Source organism: Sphaerodactylus townsendi, linkage group LG02 (assembly GCF_021028975.2).
Source record: "Sphaerodactylus townsendi isolate TG3544 linkage group LG02, MPM_Stown_v2.3, whole genome shotgun sequence".
NCBI classification, from domain to species: domain Eukaryota; kingdom Metazoa; phylum Chordata; class Lepidosauria; order Squamata; family Sphaerodactylidae; genus Sphaerodactylus; species Sphaerodactylus townsendi.
In genome coordinates this window covers 162775580-162797787 of record NC_059426.1, presented here as the reverse complement: position 1 = coordinate 162797787, position 22208 = coordinate 162775580, and the positions used below count along the sequence as shown (strand labels likewise).

Below are 22208 nucleotides of genomic sequence, written 5' to 3'. Positions count from 1 at the left end.
CCAGAACTTTGAAATGAATTGGGGGAGGCGCGGTCGGAGACCACCTGCACGAGAGCGGAGAATAGAGTGATAAAGCATGTTGAATGAACAGTCGTTATAACTTAGGAGCGTGAGGAGGGATGGAAGCACATGGAATAAATATGGGTTTGTTCAGAAAATAAGTCCACACCACCCACAAAAACCGGTGTTGCCATGGCTTTTCGGGCAAATCCGTATAATAAAATCCATGGAGATGACTTCCCAAGGGCGGCCAGAGGCCACCGAAGAGGTTTCCTTACAGTCCATGGGCGCTTTCCCCGGGATGGTTTTGGCTTCTGGCACAAACCGAGCAGCAGCCTTAATCATGCCCTTCAATGTCCTTAGCGCATTAAGCGCCACCAAATTTATACACCAGTATTGTCGGCGGCCAAAATGCAGAGTTTTCAGAAAGCCAAAATGTCCAGCCGAAGCCCGGCATGCGTGGCAAGCTTCAAGAACCACTTGCCCGATAGGAGGGAGAGCCGCGTACCAACATCCCCCCCTCCGCCAAACTCCATTTTCCAAACGCTAATGGTGGGAGTCACCTTCTTCCGCTGGAGGCTGGGGTGGCCCGCCTCCTCGAAGTTCCCCGCGAGGAAAGGAGAGACGAGAGACTAGGAATGGGGGGGTGAAGGAGGAGTGGGCGTTTGAGATCGGGTGACGAAAGCCAGCTCCAACTGGGAGCGGAGAAAGAGCAATGCGTTGGAATGTCTGCAAGTAAAGACAGCTCCACCCCCCCTCCCGAGGGTAGTATGAGCGCTTACGGAAGCCAGTTATTAGTTTTCCGGAGAAAAAATGGACTGTAAAAAAGAAAGCGAGAGAAGAAATCGGCCATTACATGAAGTTGTTTTGCGGACATCTTGAGGGGGGGGTGGAAAGAGCTTGCTGGTAGGTTTTTTGTGATCCGACCAAACCTGAAAGGGGGTAAGTTTAGCCCCCCCCTCCAGCCAGTGCGGCGCCAAAGTGGAAGAGTGCTACTTTAATGGTCCGCGAGTCTCTTTATCCCCTACAGTCCAGTTGAGTTCAGCACCAGAGAGAATTTCTTAGACAAAATAATCACCCGGAACCAGCCTACCATCTTTATTTTTCTGCGACAGGGCTGGACTTAAGCCAAAGTGCTGTCCGAGGCATCCACGTGTTCTGGAACCACAAACGGAGATCTGGGGTCAGAATTGCTTTTAGGATAGGTTACGATTGGTAGCAGCAGACTTTAAGAGTTGAGGAAATGCTGTTTGACACTCCTCCCCGGACCAGGCAAAGGGGAGCTGACTTGGCGGACAGTGGATCCAATTTACCCTTAGTGCCGTAAAGAGGTCTGTGAGAGAGAGAAGTCAGTTCAGCGAATTGGTAATTGGGGTATAAAGTCCGCGATAGAAATTAGCAAAACCAAGAAAAGATTGGAGCTGGCGGTTGGTGGGGGCAGGCCATTGGAGGACTCGCGTCAATCTTAACAGGATCCATTTTCAAGCCCTCGGCGAGATCCGGTAACCAAATAGTCAATGGAGGTCTGGTGAAAACAGCATTTGGAGAGTTTGGCAAAGAGAGGAATTGTCGAGCAAAGCGTTTCCAATACCTCTCGAACCAATGTTTCATGCTCTTCTATGGTTTGTGAGTAAATCAAAGCGTCATCTAAGTATACCACAACTCCCTTGTTACAATAAATCATGGAGAACCGTTGATAAGGGCCATAAAAGCCCGGTTACTTAACCGAATGGCATTGTAAATTATTCAAACTGTCCAAACTTTGTGTTAAGCAGTCAAGTGTTCATAGCCTTCAACAATTCTGACCCTGTAGTAAGCTTCTCTTAAGTCCAATTGGTAAAAATCGCCCTTGCCGAGTGCATCTAAAAAGGTCCTTGATCAAAGGCAAAAGGATATTTATTGGACAGAGAGACCGCATTAAGACCTCGATAATCATGCAAAGCCGTGAAGACCCATCTTTTCTTTTACAAACAAAGCGGGAACGGTGTGTATTGTTTGGTAGCCAGCCGTATGAACCCGGCGGGTTCTTCAAGGTTCCTTCTCCTCATTAGGACTCATCGCGGTAGATTCTACCTTTGGGCAGTTGCGCCCTGGTTGTATATAACGATTTTGCAGTCAGTGTCTCTGTGGGGTGGCAACTGATGGCATTCTTGCTCCTGAAAACTCTGGCTAAATCATGATCGATAGGTGGGATGCCAATAGAATCCGGGAGCAATGTCGCTGAAGAAACCAGGGGAGGGTGTCAGAAGAAGCTTCCCTCCTGGGGTTGTTAAGGTTTCCCCAATTCATATGTTCCACCGCGAGGGAGGGTCAGTGAATTCTAAGATCCGTTCTTTCCAAATGAACTTTGGTTCATGTAACAATAACCATGGCATGCCCAAAACTATGGAGTGTTTGGCCACTGAAGCCAAAATAAAACAATTACTGCTCCCAATGGTCGGTATAGCGGAGAGAGCAGCTGTGTTTTGAACTGGGCGGTCCTTACGTTCGAGGGGAATACCGATCCATTTGAGTGAAATAGTATGGAAGCTTAGCCAGGGGAATTTGGTCCAGACCTAGCTCCTCTGCCACCTGGGGCATTAGACGATGGGAGCAGCCAGAATCCACAAAGGGCGAAGGCTATAATGCGAGAGTGTGTTTGGCGGGGTTTGTAGAAGCAGCTTGGACGGTAATGGGAGCTGCCTTCACTCACCGCGTCAGAGTCGGACCCATGTCCATGGGGGGCTGAAGAAAGGCAAACAGCTGCTTCCCCTCCTCTAGATTAGCCGCCGATGACCGCTTTAGGCGAGCCACGTCGAATGACCCGATCTCGCGTGGTGGCAGCAGATGGAGTCGTGCTGGGCTGATTGGTTTTTTTGTTTCTTAGGACAGTTGGCGGCTAGATGACCTGGCCCTCCGCGAAATCAAAGACACAACCCCAGTGCGGCGGGCGTTCAGAGGTGGTTTGTTAAGGCTGGGCTTGGTAGGCACGGTAAAGGCGGGTTTTGAAGTGATGAAGCGGCCTCCGGTACGGCGGTATTCAAAGCAGACGCCACCTGGGACCCCAACTGGATCAATCTGCAATAGTACGAGGAACCCGAATTAAAACACCGTTTCACGCGGCTTACCGTCCTGCAGCATCCAGTATTAAGCATTTCATGCGTTCAGGCCCTCAGGAGGAAGTCGAGGCAACCCTTCGCCGCAGGATTCCGCGAACAAAATTCTGCAAGCGGTAGGTTGCCTTGCTGGATAGTTTTGATGGTCGCGGATAGCTTCATTCACCTGGATCTTGGAAGCTCTTAGAGGCAAGGAGGAATCACGGGCACCGTCGCGAGAGTCTTCGTCTTGCAAATCAAAGAGTCCGCGAACCAATGCGGCTGCTGCCCCATCCAGGACTGAACCCACGATGTCCATTATTTCAGCTCAGACCCGGTATAAATCATCATAGTCTTCCAAGTGGGCATTGAGTTGCAAAATGAGTAGGGAAGTTTAAGAGCCCGGTCCATCAAAGCGAGGCTGTAATTTATGGGGCGATGGTAGCCCGTTCCGCGACTCTTAAAAAAAACAGAGAGGCGGTTGCAGCCTTGAGTTGAGCAGGTTGGGCGAAGGCAGCTGTTATGCGGGGGGGGCGGAATGCGAGCTGGCGGTGCGCTGGCGTTTGAGTGGCAGGACCCAGTGCATTGGCCCCACAAGCCCGGCGTGGTCAGTAACAGCATAAACTCCAGCAGGGCTTCCTGATCTGCTGCCTGCCTTAGCTCCCTCTTAGCGTAGCCAGCTCCCTTTCCTTGCGGGTCAATGCATCCTGAATGCGCATGCAGAGCAGCTTTTCACCGTTCCAGATTGTAGTTCGTCCGTTTAACTAAGCTGGTAGGCACCAGCACAACGTCGCCAAAGAACCAGGCAACTTCGGCGTTGCCGTTGTAAATCCAGTCTGGAGTGTTCCAGGACTTTATCATGGACCGACAGATTCTGGAGCATATTAATGCGTTGGAGGCGCATCTTCGCGCGGTCCAACTTCGAGTTGGACTTCTTTGCGTTACGTTCGGTCCCGCTGCAGGTTTTCGGCTCTTGCTGCAACTGTGCCCGTTCCTCCTCCATAGCTGACGTTCCGCGGGTCCATGCTTCTTGGGCATCATGAGTCGCCCACTTCTTCATCAGGTCTCGCCGAGGGAACAGAATCCGGCTAGGAGTGCAGGCTTTCTTGATTCTTCGTCATCTGGAAGCGAGACATGGAGACACGTAGCCACGGTGGCTCCGGAGCTACTCAGGTGCGATGCTGGTCGGGATCAGAGTCCGATCCGGGCCGATGCGGATACCCCTCCCAATCAGGTTTAGTCCAGGTATCCTTGGCCGGGCCCCAGTGCTATGCCGCGGTGGTTCTTTGGGAGCATCACCAAAATCACGAGTCCAGGAATCGTTCAATGGATTCCTGGAGTTGCGAAGGTAGTCAGGCCGTCTCACTCCATGACAGGATTTGCATCTGAGGTTTGTAATCCACCGCAGCGGGTAGAGATCGATCTAGGCGCTTCGATCAGACAAGCGCTAAGCGGCTCATGGAAGTCCCCATGGTGATGCGTCCCGTCCCTCGTTCCAGCGGAGTAAAGGAAGACTTCGTGCTGATACGAGGGGCCGGAAAGAGCCACCAGGCCGTTCTCCTGCCGGTTCCTCCAGATCCAGAAGGGAAGGTGAAGCCCTCTTTGGGGGGCTACCAGCGCCTTCCGCGGTAACATTCAACCTCTCCATGTCAAGACACCAGAGGTCCACTGCACTACCAAGATATAGATGAATTAAGGTTCCTGCCACAATGTAAGAATTCCATAGAAGCAGAAATAAAAGGAAGGCTTTTTTGGGTGTAAAATCCGTTTATTAAGACATCTTAGAAACTCCGTACGTAGTGGCAGGAATGACCCTTCCCGCCAGAAGCACAGGTTATAACACCATTCACCCCATCCCCCCTCCTGCTTCCCATGGGAACGGAGTCTTCATCTCCCGCGCAAAGATAAAGTCTCCGCCGATGAAGCTGGCCCATCGCCCGGGCTGTGGAATGCACTCAAGGTTACTTCACCATCAACACTATTGAATCCTTTACACAGGCCTTTTGCAGCCTGAAAAAGTTCTGGAAAAGGAAAGGAACTAAGGTAAGTGTGGGAAGGGGGGTGGGGGCACTGCATGGGGGGGTGCCGAGGGGGAGGGACCGCAGAACGATTTTCACACCCCAAGGCATGCTCGGTGCCGCAGCGCACCTTCTCCTTGTAGCTCGAGCTGCATCCTGGCTTTCCTGGGCCATCCAAGTCAGGTCTCCTCGATGGCTATCTCTGACTTATTGCTAATGAAAGATGCTGGATGGTTCCCAGAAACTTTAAAGCTGGCTGCCATACAACTATTATGGGCCTGCGAGGTTTTTGTCACTTGAGTTTTTTTTAAAAAAAATCTACATGTATTTCATTGTGAGCTCTGAGCAAAGCGGGCAATCACTGAATTCTGGATTCTGCCCTGCAAAGGGAATTATTTCCAGTTGATGGGGCCTCTTCCTTGCGTATTAACCATGCAGAGGGCCAAGTAGCTCTCACATACCAGACTCAGAAAAGTATGGCCAGTTCTGTCCGATACAGCTCAATGTCAAAACCAGTAGAGAGTAATCCAAAGAAAGCGATGGCTCCTGCCCGTTGAAACAGAGACAACAAGGAGAAACATGAGAACCAGCGTGGTATAGTGGTTAGATCACTGGACTAAGATCTGAGACTGGGGTTCGAATCCTCCACTTTGCTTTGGAAATCTCCACTTTGCTTGTTTGTGCCATTCACATACTCCCAGACTAAGTTGCCTCACAGGGTTGTTGGGAAGATAACAAGGAAGAGAAGGGAATGATGCAAGCTACTTTGGGTCCCCGCACTGAAGGAGAAGGTGGGGAGTGTAGCCAAAATAGGTAGGAAAATCTTACAATACATAGTTGACTAAGGACCAAATCCCTGTGCGTCCTGCACCGCATTATGCATTGCCCAACTTCTTGAATGGTGCTCCAACAACCGGCAAAACCTTCCCACATCCATGCTCCCCACCCAAACAAAACCCTGGCAAAGTAGGAGGTTACAGAGCTGCATTATTATCCTACAATCTGGAGGAGCGAGGTTTGATTCCCAGCTCTGCTGCCTCAGCTGTAGCGGCTTATCTGGGGAATTCAGATTAGCCTGTACACTCCCACACACGCCAGCTGGGTGAACTGGGGCTAGGCACAGCTTCTCGGAGCTCTCGCCGCCCCACCACCTCTGGGGGGGTTTTGTTGTGAGGAAGGGCAAGGAAGTTATGTAAGCCCAACGCCCCAGGTCTCCTACAGGAGAAAAGGGGGGGGATATAAATCCAAACTACTCCTCCTCCTCCTCCTCCTTCTCTTCTTCTTCTTCTTCTTCTTCCCCATCACCCCCATCACCATCATCACCCCCACGCTTCCAAAAGTCACCCCACCCCCACCCCGCAAAGGACAGCCGGGTTGGCAGAGGCCACGGCAAAGGCTTCTCCGTCGGCCCCTCTAGGCGCCTGAGGAGGGTGGGATTTGGGGCGGGAACACAACACCGTTGAGTCAACCTTCCAAAGCAGCCATTTTAACAAGGTGAACCTGGAGATCTGTCACCTGGAGATCAGTTGTAATTCAATAAGATTTCTTTCTCTTTTTATATACATGTTTATTAAGATTTTCAAAAGAGTTACATAAAATAGTCTCAAGTGAAGGCATTTAAGTAGCAATCCATATATCCCTCACCAATTGTGAAGGGTCATAAAGTACAAACATAAACTGGTTAAAAAAATCTACAGCATTATTACTCAATATCTATAACCCCTTTCGCTATGACCCTTCTCCACTACACTATTTTAGGAGAAACAACATTTCTAGCCTCCACCTGGAGGCGGGCAACCCTAGATTACCCCAGGTTCCTTGAAGAAAAGATCTGCAAGTGGTAAAGAAACCCTGAACAAGAAACACGTGGGGGTAGACTTAATTTAATTCATGTATTTAACTTTCAAAAAGATTTCCACATCTACACTATCCAGAGCCTGAAAAGGTAGGATAGAAATCCTTTCAGTAAATAACAAATAAAAGCAACAAAGCCAAGGAACGCACACCTTCCTTTTATTTCTGAAACTGACACCATCAGGATCTACATTTAATTGAGACGTAAAATGAAAATGTGTCCGATGGGTTCGTGGCACTTCTTTCCTCTCCAGATGGGCTGTTCATCTGCTATTTTACCTGGCAGGCAAAGATAAGAGAGTTTTCTGGACGGTGTTCCTAATTCTTAATTATCATATGAAAACCAAACACTTTATAGGGGTGTCAACATATGTTTCAGAGGAAGCCTTTGAAAGCAATTAAAATTATGTTTTCCAAGAGGCTTGCCGGGTGTTTTTCTTTCCTTTGGGGAAAAAAATTAATCAGCTCACATAAAGCTAAGGGATGTGTGACATTCAAGAGGCACACGGTGGGCAGCGCCATAGCCTATGAAGATACACACAGGGGACCACCAGTATGTCTCGGGGCCAAAGTGCTGAGAAAGGGGCTGTTCTGCACAGGCCTTTTGCAGCCTGAAAAAGTTCTGGAAAAGGAAAGGAACTAAGGTAAGTGTGGGAAGGGGGGTGGGGGCACTGCATGGGGGGGTGCCGAGGGGGAGGGACCTGGGGCGATTTTTCACACCCCCAGGCATGCTCCCGGTGCACGGCGCACACCCACCCCCTGCTCCCTTGTAGCTCCGCGACTGCATCAAGCTTTCCTGGGCCATCCAAGTCAGGTCTCCTCGATGGCTATCTCTGACTTATTGCTAATGAAAGATGCTGGATGGTTCCCAGAAACTTTAAAGCTGGCTGCCATACAACTATTATGGGCCTGCAACGAGAGGTTTTTGTCACTTGAGTTTTTTAAAAAATCTACATGTATTTCATTGTGAGCTCTGAGCAAAAATGACAATCACTGAATTCTGGTTCTGCCCTGCAAAGGAATTATTTCCAGTTGATCGAGGGCCTCTTCCTTGCGTAACCATGCAGAGGGCCAAGAAATAGCTCTCACGTACCAGACTCAGAAAAGTATGGCGTATTCTGTCCCGATACAGCTCAATGTCAAAACCAGTAGAGTAATCCAAGAAAACGATGGCTCCTGCCGTTGAAACAGAGAAAGACAAGGAGAAACATGAGAACCAGCGTGGTATAGTGGTTAGATCACTGGACTAAGATCTGAGAGACTGGGGTTCGAATCTCCACTTTGCTTTGGAAATCTCCACTTTGCTTGTTTGTGCCATTCACATACTCCCAGACTAAGTTGCCTCACAGGGTTGTTGGGAAGATAACAAGGAAGAGGAGGGAATGATGCAAGCTACTTTGGGTCCCCACTGGGGAGAAAGGTGGGGTGTAAATAAGGTAGGAAAATCTTACAATACATAGTTGACTAAAGGACCAAATCCCTGTGCGTCCTGCACATGGATTGGCCATTGCCCAGCCGCGGAGCAAGTGCTCAGCAACCGGCAAAGCCTTCCCAGTCCCGCCTCCCCCCACCCAAACAAAGCCCATCCCCATCACCCCCACGCTCCCAAAAGTCGCCCCACCCCCACCCCGCAAAGGACAGCCGGGTTGGCGGAGGCCACAGCAAAGGCTTTTCCGTCGGCCCCTCTAGGCGCCTGAGGGGGGTGGGGTTTGGGGAGGGAATACAACACCGTTGAGTCAACCTTCCAAAGCAGCCATTTTAACAAGGAAAACTGATCTCTGTCACCTGGAGATCAGTTATAATTCAATAAGATTTATTTCTCTTTTTATATATATGTTTATTAAGATTTTCAAAAGAGTTACATAAAAATAGTCTCAAGTGAATGCATTTAAGTAGCAATCCATATATCCAGTGGTGGGATCCAAAATTTTTAGTAACAGGTTCCCATGGTGGTGGGATTCAAACAGTGGTGTAGCGCAAGTGGGGATGGGGCGTGACCAGGCATTCCAGGGCGGGAAATTGCTGGGCAGGGCTGTGGCAAGGTCGCAGCCGCTGCGCCGGTCCTTGGGCGGGAAACGAATGCACGCAGGCGCAGGCTGCCACGCACACCAGTGCACCTCCTGCTAGACTGCTTCAAGTTCTGCACGTTACTACTGAGAAGCGGAGATGGGGCGTAACTGAGGCAAAAATCACGTGGCAAAATCACCAATTAGTAACCCCCTCTCGGCACACACAAATAATTAGTAACCTACTCTCGGGAACCTGTGAGAACCTGCTGGATCCCACCTCTGCATATATCCCTCACCAATTGTGAAGGGTCATAGGGTACAAACTATGGCTTGGTTAAAAAGATGCACAGCATTGTTACTCAATATCCTACCAAGCCTTTTCGCTATGACCCTTCCCCACTACACTATTTTGGGAGAACCAAGCATTTCTAGCCCCACTCCACTTATGGGCAGGGCCAGCCTAGAATTACTGGGTTCCTTGAAGAAAAGATCTGCAAGTGGTAAAGGAAACCCTGAACAAAGAACACTTGAGGGGCAGACTTAATTTGAATTCATTTTATTTAACTTTTAAAAAGATTTCCCACATCTACACTATCCGGAGCCTGAAAAGCGGGGATAGAAATCCCTTTCAGTAAATAACAAATAAAAGCAACAAATGCGAGGCATACACCTTCCTTTTATTTCAGAAACTGACACCATCAGGATCTACTTTTAATTGAGACATAAAATGAGAATGTGTCCGATGGGTTAAGTGGCACTTCTTTCCTCTCCAGATGTGGGCTGTTCATCTGCTATTTTACCACTGGCAAGGCAAAGATAAAGAGAGTTTTTTTCTGGGCCAGTTGTTCCCGTTGCCGTTATCATATGAAAACCAAACACTTTATAGGGGTGTCAACATATGTTTCAGAGGAAGCCTTTGAAAGCAATTAAAATAATGTTTTCCAAGAGGCTTGCCGGGTGTTTTTCTTTCCTTTGGGGAAAAAAATTAATCAGCTCACATAAAGCTAAGGGATGTGTGACATTCAAGAGGCACACGGTGGGCAGCGTCATAGCCTATGAAGATACACACAGGGGACCACCAGTATGTCTCGGGGCCAAAGTGCTGAAAAAAGGGGCTGTTCTGCTCTTCCCCAAACACCATTTTCCTCACAAAAATTATCTCCGATCAAAAATGTTTGAACTTTGAACCCTGGTCAGAAAGGAATGGAGCTTTCTGTTTGCTTCATTCCCCTTTTATCTATACCAGAGCTTAAAATTCTACGGCCGTGATTAATGGGCATTTACTAGATTTACCTATTTTTTTAAATGACCAACTTTTCCTGTGACACTGGGCATGTATAAACATTAAAAAATGTTTTTTTTGCTGTCTCGTTACAGCTGATCTCACAACTGGCGTATGGCAATTCCATAGGGTCGTGGTGGCAAACCTACGGCACTCCAGATGTTCATGGACTACAATTCCCATCAGCCTCTGCCAGCATGGCCTCTGCCAGATTGCTCTATTGCTCAAGGCAAAGGGGAATGATCCCACCAGGTGTGAGGACTGTTTCCTCGCTCTGTTGAGTAGGGTGGTGAATTCCCCTGGGGAGGACGTAGGTGTTTTCCGCACAGCCAATATATCTTGGGATAAGGAGGGGAAACATCCCCGTTTGGCCAGGACTTCTGCCTGCTTTCCGGGCCTAAATCGGGCCCGTCCCGCAAGATTTCCCTTATCCCGCTGCTTTCAAAAAACGCTAAAATTGGAGGTTCTTTTTAAAAAGCCCAGGCCAATCCCACCCACAGGCAAACACTGCAGGAGACAGACTGATTTATTTTCCCCGCCTCGCTGTCTGCTCTTCCCGCCCCACAGCTACAGCCAATCAAAAGGTCAGAAAACCAGGAATGTTTGCGCGTGTGCAGGAATCTACATAAACTATGTAAACATAAACATATGTAAACTACGTAAACGATCATGTGGAAAATGAAAATAAACTGGGGGCTCGTGCATAATTCACTGGAGTTCTTCCTCCCGGCCAGAGCACGCTGACGGGGCAGCCGTGCGGAGGGAGAAACCGAGATACAAACAACCCGGTATGTTTGATCCCGGTTTTCCCTCGGGATATTATGTCCATGGGGAAAATGCCATAGAGTTGCCAGCTCCAGGTTGGGAAATTCCCAGAAATTTCGGGTGGAGCTAGGGTTGTCGGCTCTGGGCAGAGGTGGGATCCAGCAGGTTCTCACAGGTTCCCGAGAGTAGGTTACTAATTATTTGTGTGCCGAGAGGGGGTTACTAATTGGTGATTTTGCCACGTGATTTTTGCCTTAGTTACGCCCCTCCTCTCAGCAGTAGCGCGCAGAACTTGAAGCAGTCTAGCAGGAGGTGCACCGGTGTGCGTGGCAGCCTGCGCCTGCCCAAGGACTGGCGCAGCGGCTGCGTCCTTGCCCCACCCAGGAATGCCCCGCCCCCGGAATGCCCGGCCATGCCCCCATCGTGCCCCACCCAGCCTCATTGGCACACACAAATAATTAGTAACCTACTCTCGGGAACCTGTGAGAACCTGCTGGATCCCACCTCTGGAATCCAGTATTCATGAGGGGTACATTCTGGTCAGATATGAAGGCATGTTGGAGACTGTTATCTCACTGATTGGCTTTTCCGCAGGAAAGTCAAACCAGCCCCAAATTAGATCAGCCTGAACTAAGAACCTCTCAGAAGAAAATGCTAATGTGAACGTAGTGTTTTGTTGGCAGGAATGTTAATGCAGCTAGATCCTCCGTGTCTTAAGTGTACCGTGATTAATAGCTTAAGAGGTTCTGATTAACAGTCTGATTGCCCAACACTCGGCAGTTTTTTGGCCTCACTCTCTGGAAACCTCTTATTCCTCGGCAAACTGATGAGGTCTCCCTCAGTTGATCCTTTCGGGTAGATTTGGCCAAAAACTCTTGACCCCAAATGTGTCTAACGGAGGAGTTGTGCCTGGCCTCAAGAGGGAAAGGAGCCAGAATGGTAAAAAAATATGGATATTTCACCAAAGTGCAGGGCAAGAGAAGTTCTTGACCGTCTGGCCTTCCATTCGCACTTAGGAAAATTGCCGGAATGTTTCTGATGTTCACTTGGGAAGTTTTGTGAGGAGAATAACCCTTTATGTTGAGTCCAGTGTAGTGGATAAACTTTTATGTTCAGTGTAGTGGATGAAGTACCAGACTAGGACTGGGGAGACATGATTTTAAATTCCCACTCAGTTACAAAGCTCAGTTACGAATCTCGTGGCATTCTCTCCCTCTCCCACCTTCCTTCAGATTTTGGGTCCCATTCCTGTTGCCCGCCAATGAGTAGTCGCAGGAGAATTTTTTTTAAAAAAAATGCAGCATTGTGTGCAGTATCACATCACTTATTAAAAATAATGAAGTGACACAGGATAGTGGAAACATCGTCCTTTGACCATAGAGTTTCCAAAGATTCCTAGTGATAGCGGAGTCAGAAGTGATTTATTCCATTTCTGATTTTGCTTTCAAATAAAGATGGAACTATGTTTTATTTCTGTATAAGTTAGGTAGGAACAAACTGTATTAAGTAGAAAGTAGGAATTATAGCTATCTTTTGTATTTGTGTCTGCATGGAACCTCCTTGGCTCAAGGCATGAATCCACCCCTGCTCCACCTGGGCATGTCCCTTTCATTTATAAAAACCCTGAATGGACGTTGACAAAAGGGACCCCGGAAGAAGCGCCTCCAGCTGCCTTAATCCTACCAGTAGGCAGATAAGGGTACCGTCGTCATTAGGTTTCGTTTCCTGACCCCAAACACCCAAAGGACTGTTTTGTGTTTTTCCCGCCTGTACCTACGTCATCACCTTGCCCGACTCCAGCCGCGAAATTCAACAAGGGACTGCCCACCGGACTCTAATTGGTTCCTATGTATTTGTAGATGTATGATTGGTTACTATGTATTTTGTGAATGAATGGTTGTAGGCTGTCCTGTATTCCCCTGGACTCCCGGGCGGGAGAAAGTATATATAAGTTGTTGTAAAGCTGCTAGGCAGCGCAGTTGCCGTGGTGTGGAGGTGCTGACACGTAGGTCAGCATCTCAATAAACTCTTTTATTATTCCACTATACTCGCTGTGTTGGGTCTCGTTCCTGTTCCTCTGCACTGCTGAGAGCTGGTTGGTCTGGAGCTATTGGTGCTGGGCTTATTCTTCTGTTCCTATCCCCTAATATTAAACTGAAAAATGCATGTTCAGGTCATAGTAAGGAGAGAACATTCCTGGATATGCTAAATGACTGTGGCTTAGAGCAGATGGTTGTAGAACCAACCAGGGGAGATGTGATCCTAGATCTAATTCTATGTGGGACCCAGGACCTGGTGCGGGAAGTCAGTGTTGTTGAGCCGATAGGGAACAGCGACCACAATGCTGTCAGATTCAGTATCTCTGCATGCGAACAAGTGACAACTACTAATGTAGTTACATTTGCCTTCAGAAAGGGAAATTTCTCAAAGATGAGGGGATAAAGCGCGAGAAGCTGAAAGGGAAATCAAGAGAGTCAAAATGTCCAAGGTGCTTGGAGGTTATTTAAAACACAGTCTTAAAAGCTCAGCTGGAATGTAATTCCCGCGAGGTTAGAAAAGGCAGCCCAGTCCAAAAGAAAGCCACCATGGTTAACAAGGGAGGTTGAGGTAATTATTAGGAAAAAAAAGATGTCTTTTAGAAAATGGAAGTCCAACTTAACTGATGAAGAATACCAGAGAACACAAATGGTAAGGCAAAAAGAGAAGCAAGTTAGCTGTAAGGGAGGCAAAAAGGATTATGAGGAACCATGGCTAACATCAAGACTAGCAACAAACAGTTCTTCGCACATCAAAAGCAGGAAGCCAGCTAGGGAAGGTAGGTCCGTTAGATCCATGAAGGAACAAAAGGTGTGGCTAAAAGGTGACAGGGAGATTGCAGAGAAGCTGAATGAATTCCTTTGCATCTGTCTTCACCTCAAGAGAGCATGAGGAAAATTCCTGCACCCGAACCAAGCTTCTAGGAGGTGAATCCGAGGAACTAGCTGCTGGGTGGTAGACAAGGAAGAAGTTCTGGCAGCCATTGATAAACTAAATGCTACCAAATCCTGGCCCAGATTGCATTCATCCAAGAGTTCTTAAAGAGCTCAAGCATGAAATTGCTGATGTTCTCACATTAATATGCAACCTTATCCCCGAAATCAGGCTCCATCCCTGAAGACTGAAGAGGCCAATGTCACACCAATCTTTAAGAAAGGGTCTAGGGGGACCTGAAATTACAGGCCAGTCAGTTTGACATCTGTTCCTGGTAAATTAGTAGAATCTATCATTAAAGATAAAATTATTAACATAGAAAAGCAAGACCTGCTGAGGAAGAGTCAGCATGGCTTTTGTAGAGTAAAGTCCTGTCTTACAAACTTACTACTAGAGTTCTTTGAGGTGTAAACACATGTGGATAAGGGGAACCAGTGGACATTGTCTACTTCTGGATTTCAAAAGGCTTTTGACAAAGTTCCTCACCAGAGACTGGTTGAGAAAAACTCAGCAATGAAGGAATAAGAGGGAAGTCCTCCTATGGATTGAAAACTGGTTGAGGAACAGGAAACAAAGGGTAAGTATAAATGGGAAGTTCTCACAATGGAGAGATGTCGTGGAGTGGTGTCCCCTGCTGATCCGCTTTGGGACCAGTGCTCTTTAACTTATTCATAAACGACCTGAAGTAGGGGTGGGTAGTGTGGTGGCCAAGTTTGCGGCAGATGATACCAAATTATGTAGGCGGTAAGAACCACAAAGGATTGGCGAAGAGCCCAAGCCGACCTTGATAAATTAGGTGGAGTGGGCTAAGAAATACAAATGCAGTTCAATGTAGCCAAATGTAAAGTGATGCACGAGGGCAAAAAATCCAAACTTCAATATTAACACGCTACAGGGTCAGTGCTATCAGTCACAAGACCAGGAAAGGGATTTGGGCTGCCTTAGTTGATAGTTCCATGGGAATGTCAACTAATGCATGGCAGCTGCGTGAAAAAGGCAAACTCTATGCTGGGATAATTAGGAAAAGGAATTGAGAATAAAACTGCAAAGATTGTCATGCCCTTATATAGCACACACGTGGCGACTGCGACTCTGGAGCAATTGTGTTTCAGTTCTGGTCGCCACATCTCAAAAAAAGGATATCAAGAGATAGAAAAGTGCAGAGAAGGGCAACGAGATGATTGAAGGATTGGAGCACCTTCCTTAAGTGAGGCTGCATGCTTGGGGACTTTAGTTTGGAGAGGAGACGCCTTGAGGGGATATGATTGAAGTCTATAAAATTATGCATGGGGTAGAAATGCTGACAGAGAGAAATTTCTTCTCACAATATCAGAACCGGGGGCATTCATTGAAAATGCTGGGGGGAAGAATTAGGACTAATAAAAGGAAACACTTCTTCGCGCAACGGGTGATTGGTGTTTGGAATATGCTGCCACAGGAGGTGGTGATGGCCACTAACCTGGATAGCTTTAAAAGGGGCTTGGACAGATTTATGGAGGAGAAGTCACCCATGGCTACCAATCTTGATCCTCCTTGGATCTCAGATTGCTAATGCCTTAACAGACCAGGTGCTCATGGAGCAGTTAAGCAGCAGAAGGCCATTGCCACATCCTGCATGTGAGCTCCCAAAGGCACCTGGTGGGCCACTGCGAGTAGCAGAATGCTCGACTAGATGGACTCTGGTCTGATCCAGGCTAGTTCTTATGTTCTTATGTTCTTAAAGGAAATGATTTTAGCTATCCCCTAACATTAAACTGGAAAAAATGCATGTTCAGGTCATAGTAAGGGAGAGAACATTCCTGGATATGCCCCTAAATGACTGTGGCTTAGAGCAGATGGTTGTAGAACCAACCAGGGGAGATGTGATCTAGATCTAATTCTATGTGGGACCCAGGACCTGGTGCTTGGGGAAGTCCAGTGTTGTTGAGCTGATAGGAACAGCTGACCACAATGCCTGTCAGATTCAGTATCTCTACATGCGAACAAGTGACGCTACTAAATGTAGTTACATTTGCCTTCAGAAAGGGAAATTTCTCAAAGATGGGGGGATAGTGCTTGGGAAGCTGAAAGGAAAATCAAGAGAGTCAAAATGTCCAAGGTGCTTGGGAGGTTGTTTAAAACACAGTCTCTTAAAAAAGCTCAGCTGGAATGTGTGTTCCACTTAGATTAGGAAAGACAGCCCAGTCCAAAAGAAAGCCACCATGGTTAACAAGGGGAGGTTGGGGGGGTGAGTATTAGGAAAAAAAAAAAAAGATGTCTTTTAGAAAATGGAAGTCCAACTTAGCTGATGGAAAGAATACAGAGAGAACACAAATGGTAAGGCAAAAAGAGAAACAGAGTTAGCTGTAAGGGAGGCAAAAGGGATTATGAGGAACCATGGCTGCGAACATCAAGAGACTAGCAACAAACAGTTCTTCAAATTACATCAAAAGCAGGAAGCCAGCTAGGGAAGCGGTGGAGTCCGTTAGATCCAGTGAAGGAACAAAAGGTGTGGCTAAAAGGTGACAGGGAGATTGCAGAGAAGCTGAATGAATTCCTTTGCATCTGTCTTCACCTCAAGAGAGAAATTGAGGAAAATTCCTGCACACCTGAACCAAGCTACTTAGGAGGTGAATCCGAGGAACTAGCATGAAGTTAGTGGTAGACATAAGGAAGAAGTTCTGGCAGCCATTGATAAACTAAATGCTACCAAATCCCACAGCCCAAGATTGCATTCATCCAAAGGTTCTTAAAGAGCTCAAGCATGAAGAGTACTGATGTTCTCACATTAATATGCAACCTTATCCCACAAAATCAGGCTCCATTCCTGAAGACAGGAGATGGCCAATGTCACACCAATCTTTAATGAAGGGGCTAGGAGGGACCTAGGAAATTACAGACCAGTCAGTTTGACATCTATTCCTGGTAAGAGATGGTAGAATCTATCATTAAAGAGATAAAATTATTAAACATGTAGAAAAGCAAGACCTGCTGAGGAAGGAGTCAGCATGGCTTTTTTGAGGGAACAAATCCTGTCTTACAAACTTACTACTAGAGTTCTTTAAGTGTGTGAACAGACATGAGGATGGGGGGGAACCAGTGGACATTGTCTACTTGGATTTCCCAAAAGGCTTTTGACAAAGTTCCTCACCAGAGACTGTTGGAAAACTCAGCAATGAAGGAATAAGAGGGGAAGTCCTCCTATGGATTAAAAACTGGTTGAGGAACCAGGAAACAAAGGAGTGGGTATAAATGGGAAGTTCTCTACAATGGAGAGATGGCGTGGAGGTGGTGTCCCCAAGGGGATCCGTTTTAAGGACCAGTGCTCTTTAACTTATTCATAAAATGACCTGGAGTAAGGGGTGGGTAGTGTAGTGGCCAAGTTTGCGGCAGATGATACCAAATTATGTAGGGTGGTAAGAACCACAAAGGATTACGAAGAGCTCCAAAGCGGACCTTGATAAATTAGGTGGAGTGGGCTAAGAAATGTAAATGCACAGTTCAATGTAGCGAAATGTAAAGTGATGCACGTAGGGGCAAAAAATCCAAACTTCACATTAACACGCTACAGGGGGTCAGTGCTATCAGTCTGAAGACCAGGAAGAGAGGGATTTAGGCTGTCTTAGTTGATAGTTCCATGGGAATGTCAACTCAATGCATGGCAGCTGCGTGAAAAAAAGACAAACTCTATGCTAGGGGATAATTAGGAAAAGGAATTGAGAATAAAACTGCAAAGATTGATAAGTACCCTTATATAAAGACATTAGTGCGGTATACATACTCTGGAGTACTTGTGTTTCAGTTCTGGTAAACCACATCTCAAAAAAAGGATATCGAGAAGAGATAGAAAAAGAAGTGCAAGAGAAGGAGACAGCAGGGATAGTTGAAGGATTGGGGCACCTTCCTTATGAGGAGAGGCTGCAGCGTTTGGGACTCTTTAGTTTGGAGAGAGCGTCTGAGGGGGGATATGATTGAAGTCTATAAAATTATGCATGGGGTAGAAAATGTTGACAGAGAGAAATTTTTCTCTCTTTCTCCTGTCTTAGAACCAGGGGGGCATTCATTGAAAATGCAGGGGGGGAAGAATTACAGGACTAATAAAAGGGAAATACTTCTTCGACGCACTTAGCGTGTAGTTGGTGTTTGGAATATGCTATACACATGAGGTGGTGATGGCCACTAACCTGGACTAGCTTTAAAAAAGGCTTGGACAGATTTATGGAGGAGGGTCAATCTATGGCTACCAATCTCCAGTCCTCCTTGATCTCAGATTGCTAATGCCTTAACAGACCAGGTGCTCAGGAGCAGCAGCAGCAGAAGGCCATTGCTTTCACATCCTGCATGTGAGCTCCCAAAGGCACCTGGTGGGCCACTGCGAGTAGCAGAATGCTGGACTAGATGGACTCTGGTCTGATCCAGCAGGCTAGTTCTTATGTTCTTATGTTCTTAAAAGTTACCAGGCAGCGCGGTAACACTAGCACCACTTGTGACACTTCTGTTTGTTTACCAGAAGTGATGCAAGGCTGCAGTCAGTCTCACACCTCACCATATCACAACCCTACGAGTAGTTCTAAGCACACAAGAGATGTGCAAAGCATGAATGCCATCCTGAACTCCCTAGAGGAGATCACATAGACTTGTTCCACAGATAAGAAGGAATAATCACATATGCTTCCAGAGCTTTCTGGAACAAGGGAAGCATAATAAATAAACTGGCTCTTCCAAAAGTCACCTGAGACATCATAAGTGCTATTAGAGGAAGTTAGTTTTAGAGGGTAGTCTTTTGATCTCCTGTAGAAAACAGCTAGAAAACAGCTACTTTTACTTGCTGAATATGGAACGCTGCTATGTTTTATAGAGTTTTAAGTTCTGTGTTTTAATTAATTATGTATGATTGTAATTTATAGTCTGTTGTACACTGCCCAGAGCCCTTTGGGGGTGGGCAGTTCCTAAATCCAATAAATAAATAAACAAATAGAATCAAGATCAGTAGCACCTTGGAGAACAATAAGATTGTTGAGATATAAGTTTTTGGGAGTCAAAGGTCCCTTCATCAGATACCTTCATCAGATATTTGACTCTTGGAAGCTTATATCTCAAAAATCTTGTTGGTGTCGTCTTTGTAAGGGCTTGAATCTAGCTGTATCATATTAAGTAGCTTTGTAATGAATAACAAGTTCACCGCGGTATACTGGACTGACTTTGAAAGAAACTCTCCACTCAGTTAGGAACTGAGCTAGGCATGGCCTCACATCAGTGGTGGGATCCAAATATTTTAGTAACAGGTTCTCATGGGGGTGGGGTTCAAACTGTGGCATAGCACCAATGGGGTTGGGCGGGGCACGATGGGGGCGTGGTCGGGCATTCCTGGGGCAGGGCATTCCTGGGCGAGGCTGTGGCAAGGACGCAGCCGCTGCGCCGGTCCTTGGGCGGGAAACAAATGCACGCAGGCGCAGGCTGCCACACACGCCGGTCCACCTCCTGCTAGACTGCTTCAAGTTCTGCGCGCTACTGCTGAGAGAAAGGGCGTAACTAAGGCAAAAATCACGTGGCAAAATCACCAATTAGTAACCCTCTCTCGGCACGCACAAATCATTAGTAACCTACTCTCAGAAACCTGTGAGAACCTGCTGGATCCTACCTCTGCCTCACATATGGTAGAAGTAGTAGACTTTATTTACAGTCGATGACCAGATATACCTCACATGTGGGACTGTATAAAGTTGTCTTGTATGGTCCATTGAGCCCAGTTTGATGTACTGACTTCATTTATAGCTCACCTTCCTCACTCAGACGCAAAGTGAATTACAAAATATATTTTAAAAATTCAGACAGGCAGCACAAGACATCCACTAAAAAAGTTCTATGGGACTGGTAGTGCAGAAAAGTGCCATCAAATCACAGCTAGTTTACGGATGACTCCACATGGTTTTCAGGGCAAGAAATGTTCAGAGGTGGTTTGCCATTGCCTGCCTCTCCATGGGCTGAGAGTTCTGAGAAAACTGAAATTGGCCCAAGGTCACCCAGCAGGCTTCAGGTGAAGGCGTGGGGAATCGAGCCTGGTTCTCCAGATTAGAATCTGCCGCTCTTAACCACTTCACCACACCGACTCACACGATGGGGTTAGGATTCCAGAGTTAGAAAACAAGGCAAACAAAATACTATCCAAGGGGCATGGCATACCATAATACAGAAAGTGGATTCCAAAGCTAGAAGCCAATGAAGCAAGGTGAACATTGCAATAAACTACAATCTAATTCCCTTATTAAAACAACCTCCTGAGCTACAGTTCTGATTGGCAACGCCTCTCTGGGATCGTAAACAGTGGTGTTTCACATCACCTTCTGTCTGATTTGTTTGCCCAGAGATGTTTGGGGACAAAACCTGAGACCTTTTGCATACAAACCACATGCTCTGCCCAGCTCAGACTGCACTTGGAAGTACTGTGTCCAGTTCTGGTTGCCACATCTCAAAAAGGATATTGAGGAGATAGAAAAAGTGCAGAGAAGGGCAACAAGGATGATTGAGGGACTGGAGCACCTTCCTTATGAGGAGAGGTTGCAGCATTTGGGACTCTTTAGTTTGGAGAGTAGACGTCTGAGGGGGGATATGATTGAAGTCTATAAAAATATGCATGAGGAAGACAATGTTGACAGAGAGCATTCTTTCTCTCTTTCCCACAATACTAGAACCAGGGGGCATACATTGAAAATGCTGGGGGGAAGAATTGAAAGAACCTAATAAAAGGAAACACTTCTTCACGCAACATGTGATTGGTGTTTGGAATATGCTGCCACAGGGGGTGGTGATGGCCACTAACTTGGATAACTTTAAAAGGGGCTTGGACAGATTTATGGAGGAGAAGTCGATTTATGGCTACCAATCTTGATCCTCCTTGATCTGAGATTGCAAATGCCTTAGCAGACCAGGTGCTCAGGAGCAGCAGCAGCAGGCGGCCATTGCTTTCACATCCTGCAGGAGAGCTCCCAAAGGCACCTGGTGGGCCACTGCGAGTAGCAGAGAGCTGGACTAGATGGACTCTGGTCTGATCCAGCTGGCTTGTTCTTATGTTCTTATAATTATTGTTCATATAAAAACTGGGGTAGGGTGGGAGATATGGATGCAATTGTGGGTTTCTAGGAGGAAAATGGGGTAACAATTTCATATTTTTACATAATTGTAAGAGGGAGGTGCTTTTTAAGGTCCAGCAACTTCACTTGGAGACATCAACCATGACCAGAGGCCTAAATAGGACTGCCAGGCCAACATGTTAAGAATCCAGAAGCAGAACTAAAGTCCTTTTTTTTCTGATTTCATGTTATGACTGGAGAATCTATATTTTACCTACATCTTTTTCCCTTGTATGCTCAATCTATTGACTTATGAGGCTGTGGGATGGGAGTCTCCCCTCTACAATGTTCAATCAGTTTCTCAGGTCCACCATGATAATAAAAGAACACAAAGCGTAGAGTGTAGCATTAACCAGATACGGGAGAAACTGATGTTTTTATTAACTGAAATCATTCTCTGCTGAATTCTGCACAATGAACAATGTGTAGGTATCTTCTCTTAACCCTGATTTAATTCTGGCTTGTTTCCAAGCTAGAGAGAGAAGGCGTTGAAACCAGCATTTGTTCTGACAAGCCAGGATTTCTGTGATCGTCTGTGAGCGGAACCCTACACAAACTAACCGTAGTTAAAATAAATTAGGGTTTTGCACATAGTTTTTAACTGAGCATATACATCTGAGCTGTGGTTACACCTGTTGCAGTGAGATTTGGTGCACACCCTATCCAAAACGGACCTGTGAAAGTTGCTGCCCTGTCACAAGGATGCCAACTTTGTCCTGGGAAATTCTTGGAAATTTGGGTGAGGCACCTGTGGAGGAGGGAATGTGTGGAGAAATTGCACCTAAAATATATGGTATACCGGCAACCTGAATAAGCCTCAACTAGCTTGAGCTCATTAGAGCTTGGAAGCCAAGCAGGGTTAGGATTGTCAGCTATGGGTTTAGAAATACTTGAAGATTTGAGGGTGGAGCCAGTGGCATAGCGTAGCAAATTGCCTCTGCTCGTCTCTTGCCTTGAACACACTAACGGGGCTGCCATAATTTGGTTACAACTTGACGGCACTTCATTGTTACATTATATGGTATACCAGTGGTGGCGAACCTATAGCATGGGTGCCAGAGGTGGCAATCAGAGCCCTCTCTGTGGGCACATGCAAACAGAGTGTCCCCCCCTCCCCCAAATATCTA

General features: G+C 46.8%; 1 protein-coding gene across 1 annotated transcript in view; it reads right to left on the bottom strand.

Annotated features, from left to right (window-relative positions):
* Positions 1-22208, bottom strand: part of AMN (amnion associated transmembrane protein) — a 112484-nt gene that overhangs the window by 17146 nt on the left and 73130 nt on the right. The window contains exon 8 of the mRNA XM_048485440.1: positions 8040-8122. Coding sequence (XP_048341397.1) covers positions 8040-8122 — 83 coding nt within the window. The remainder of the gene's footprint in view (positions 1-8039; positions 8123-22208) is intronic.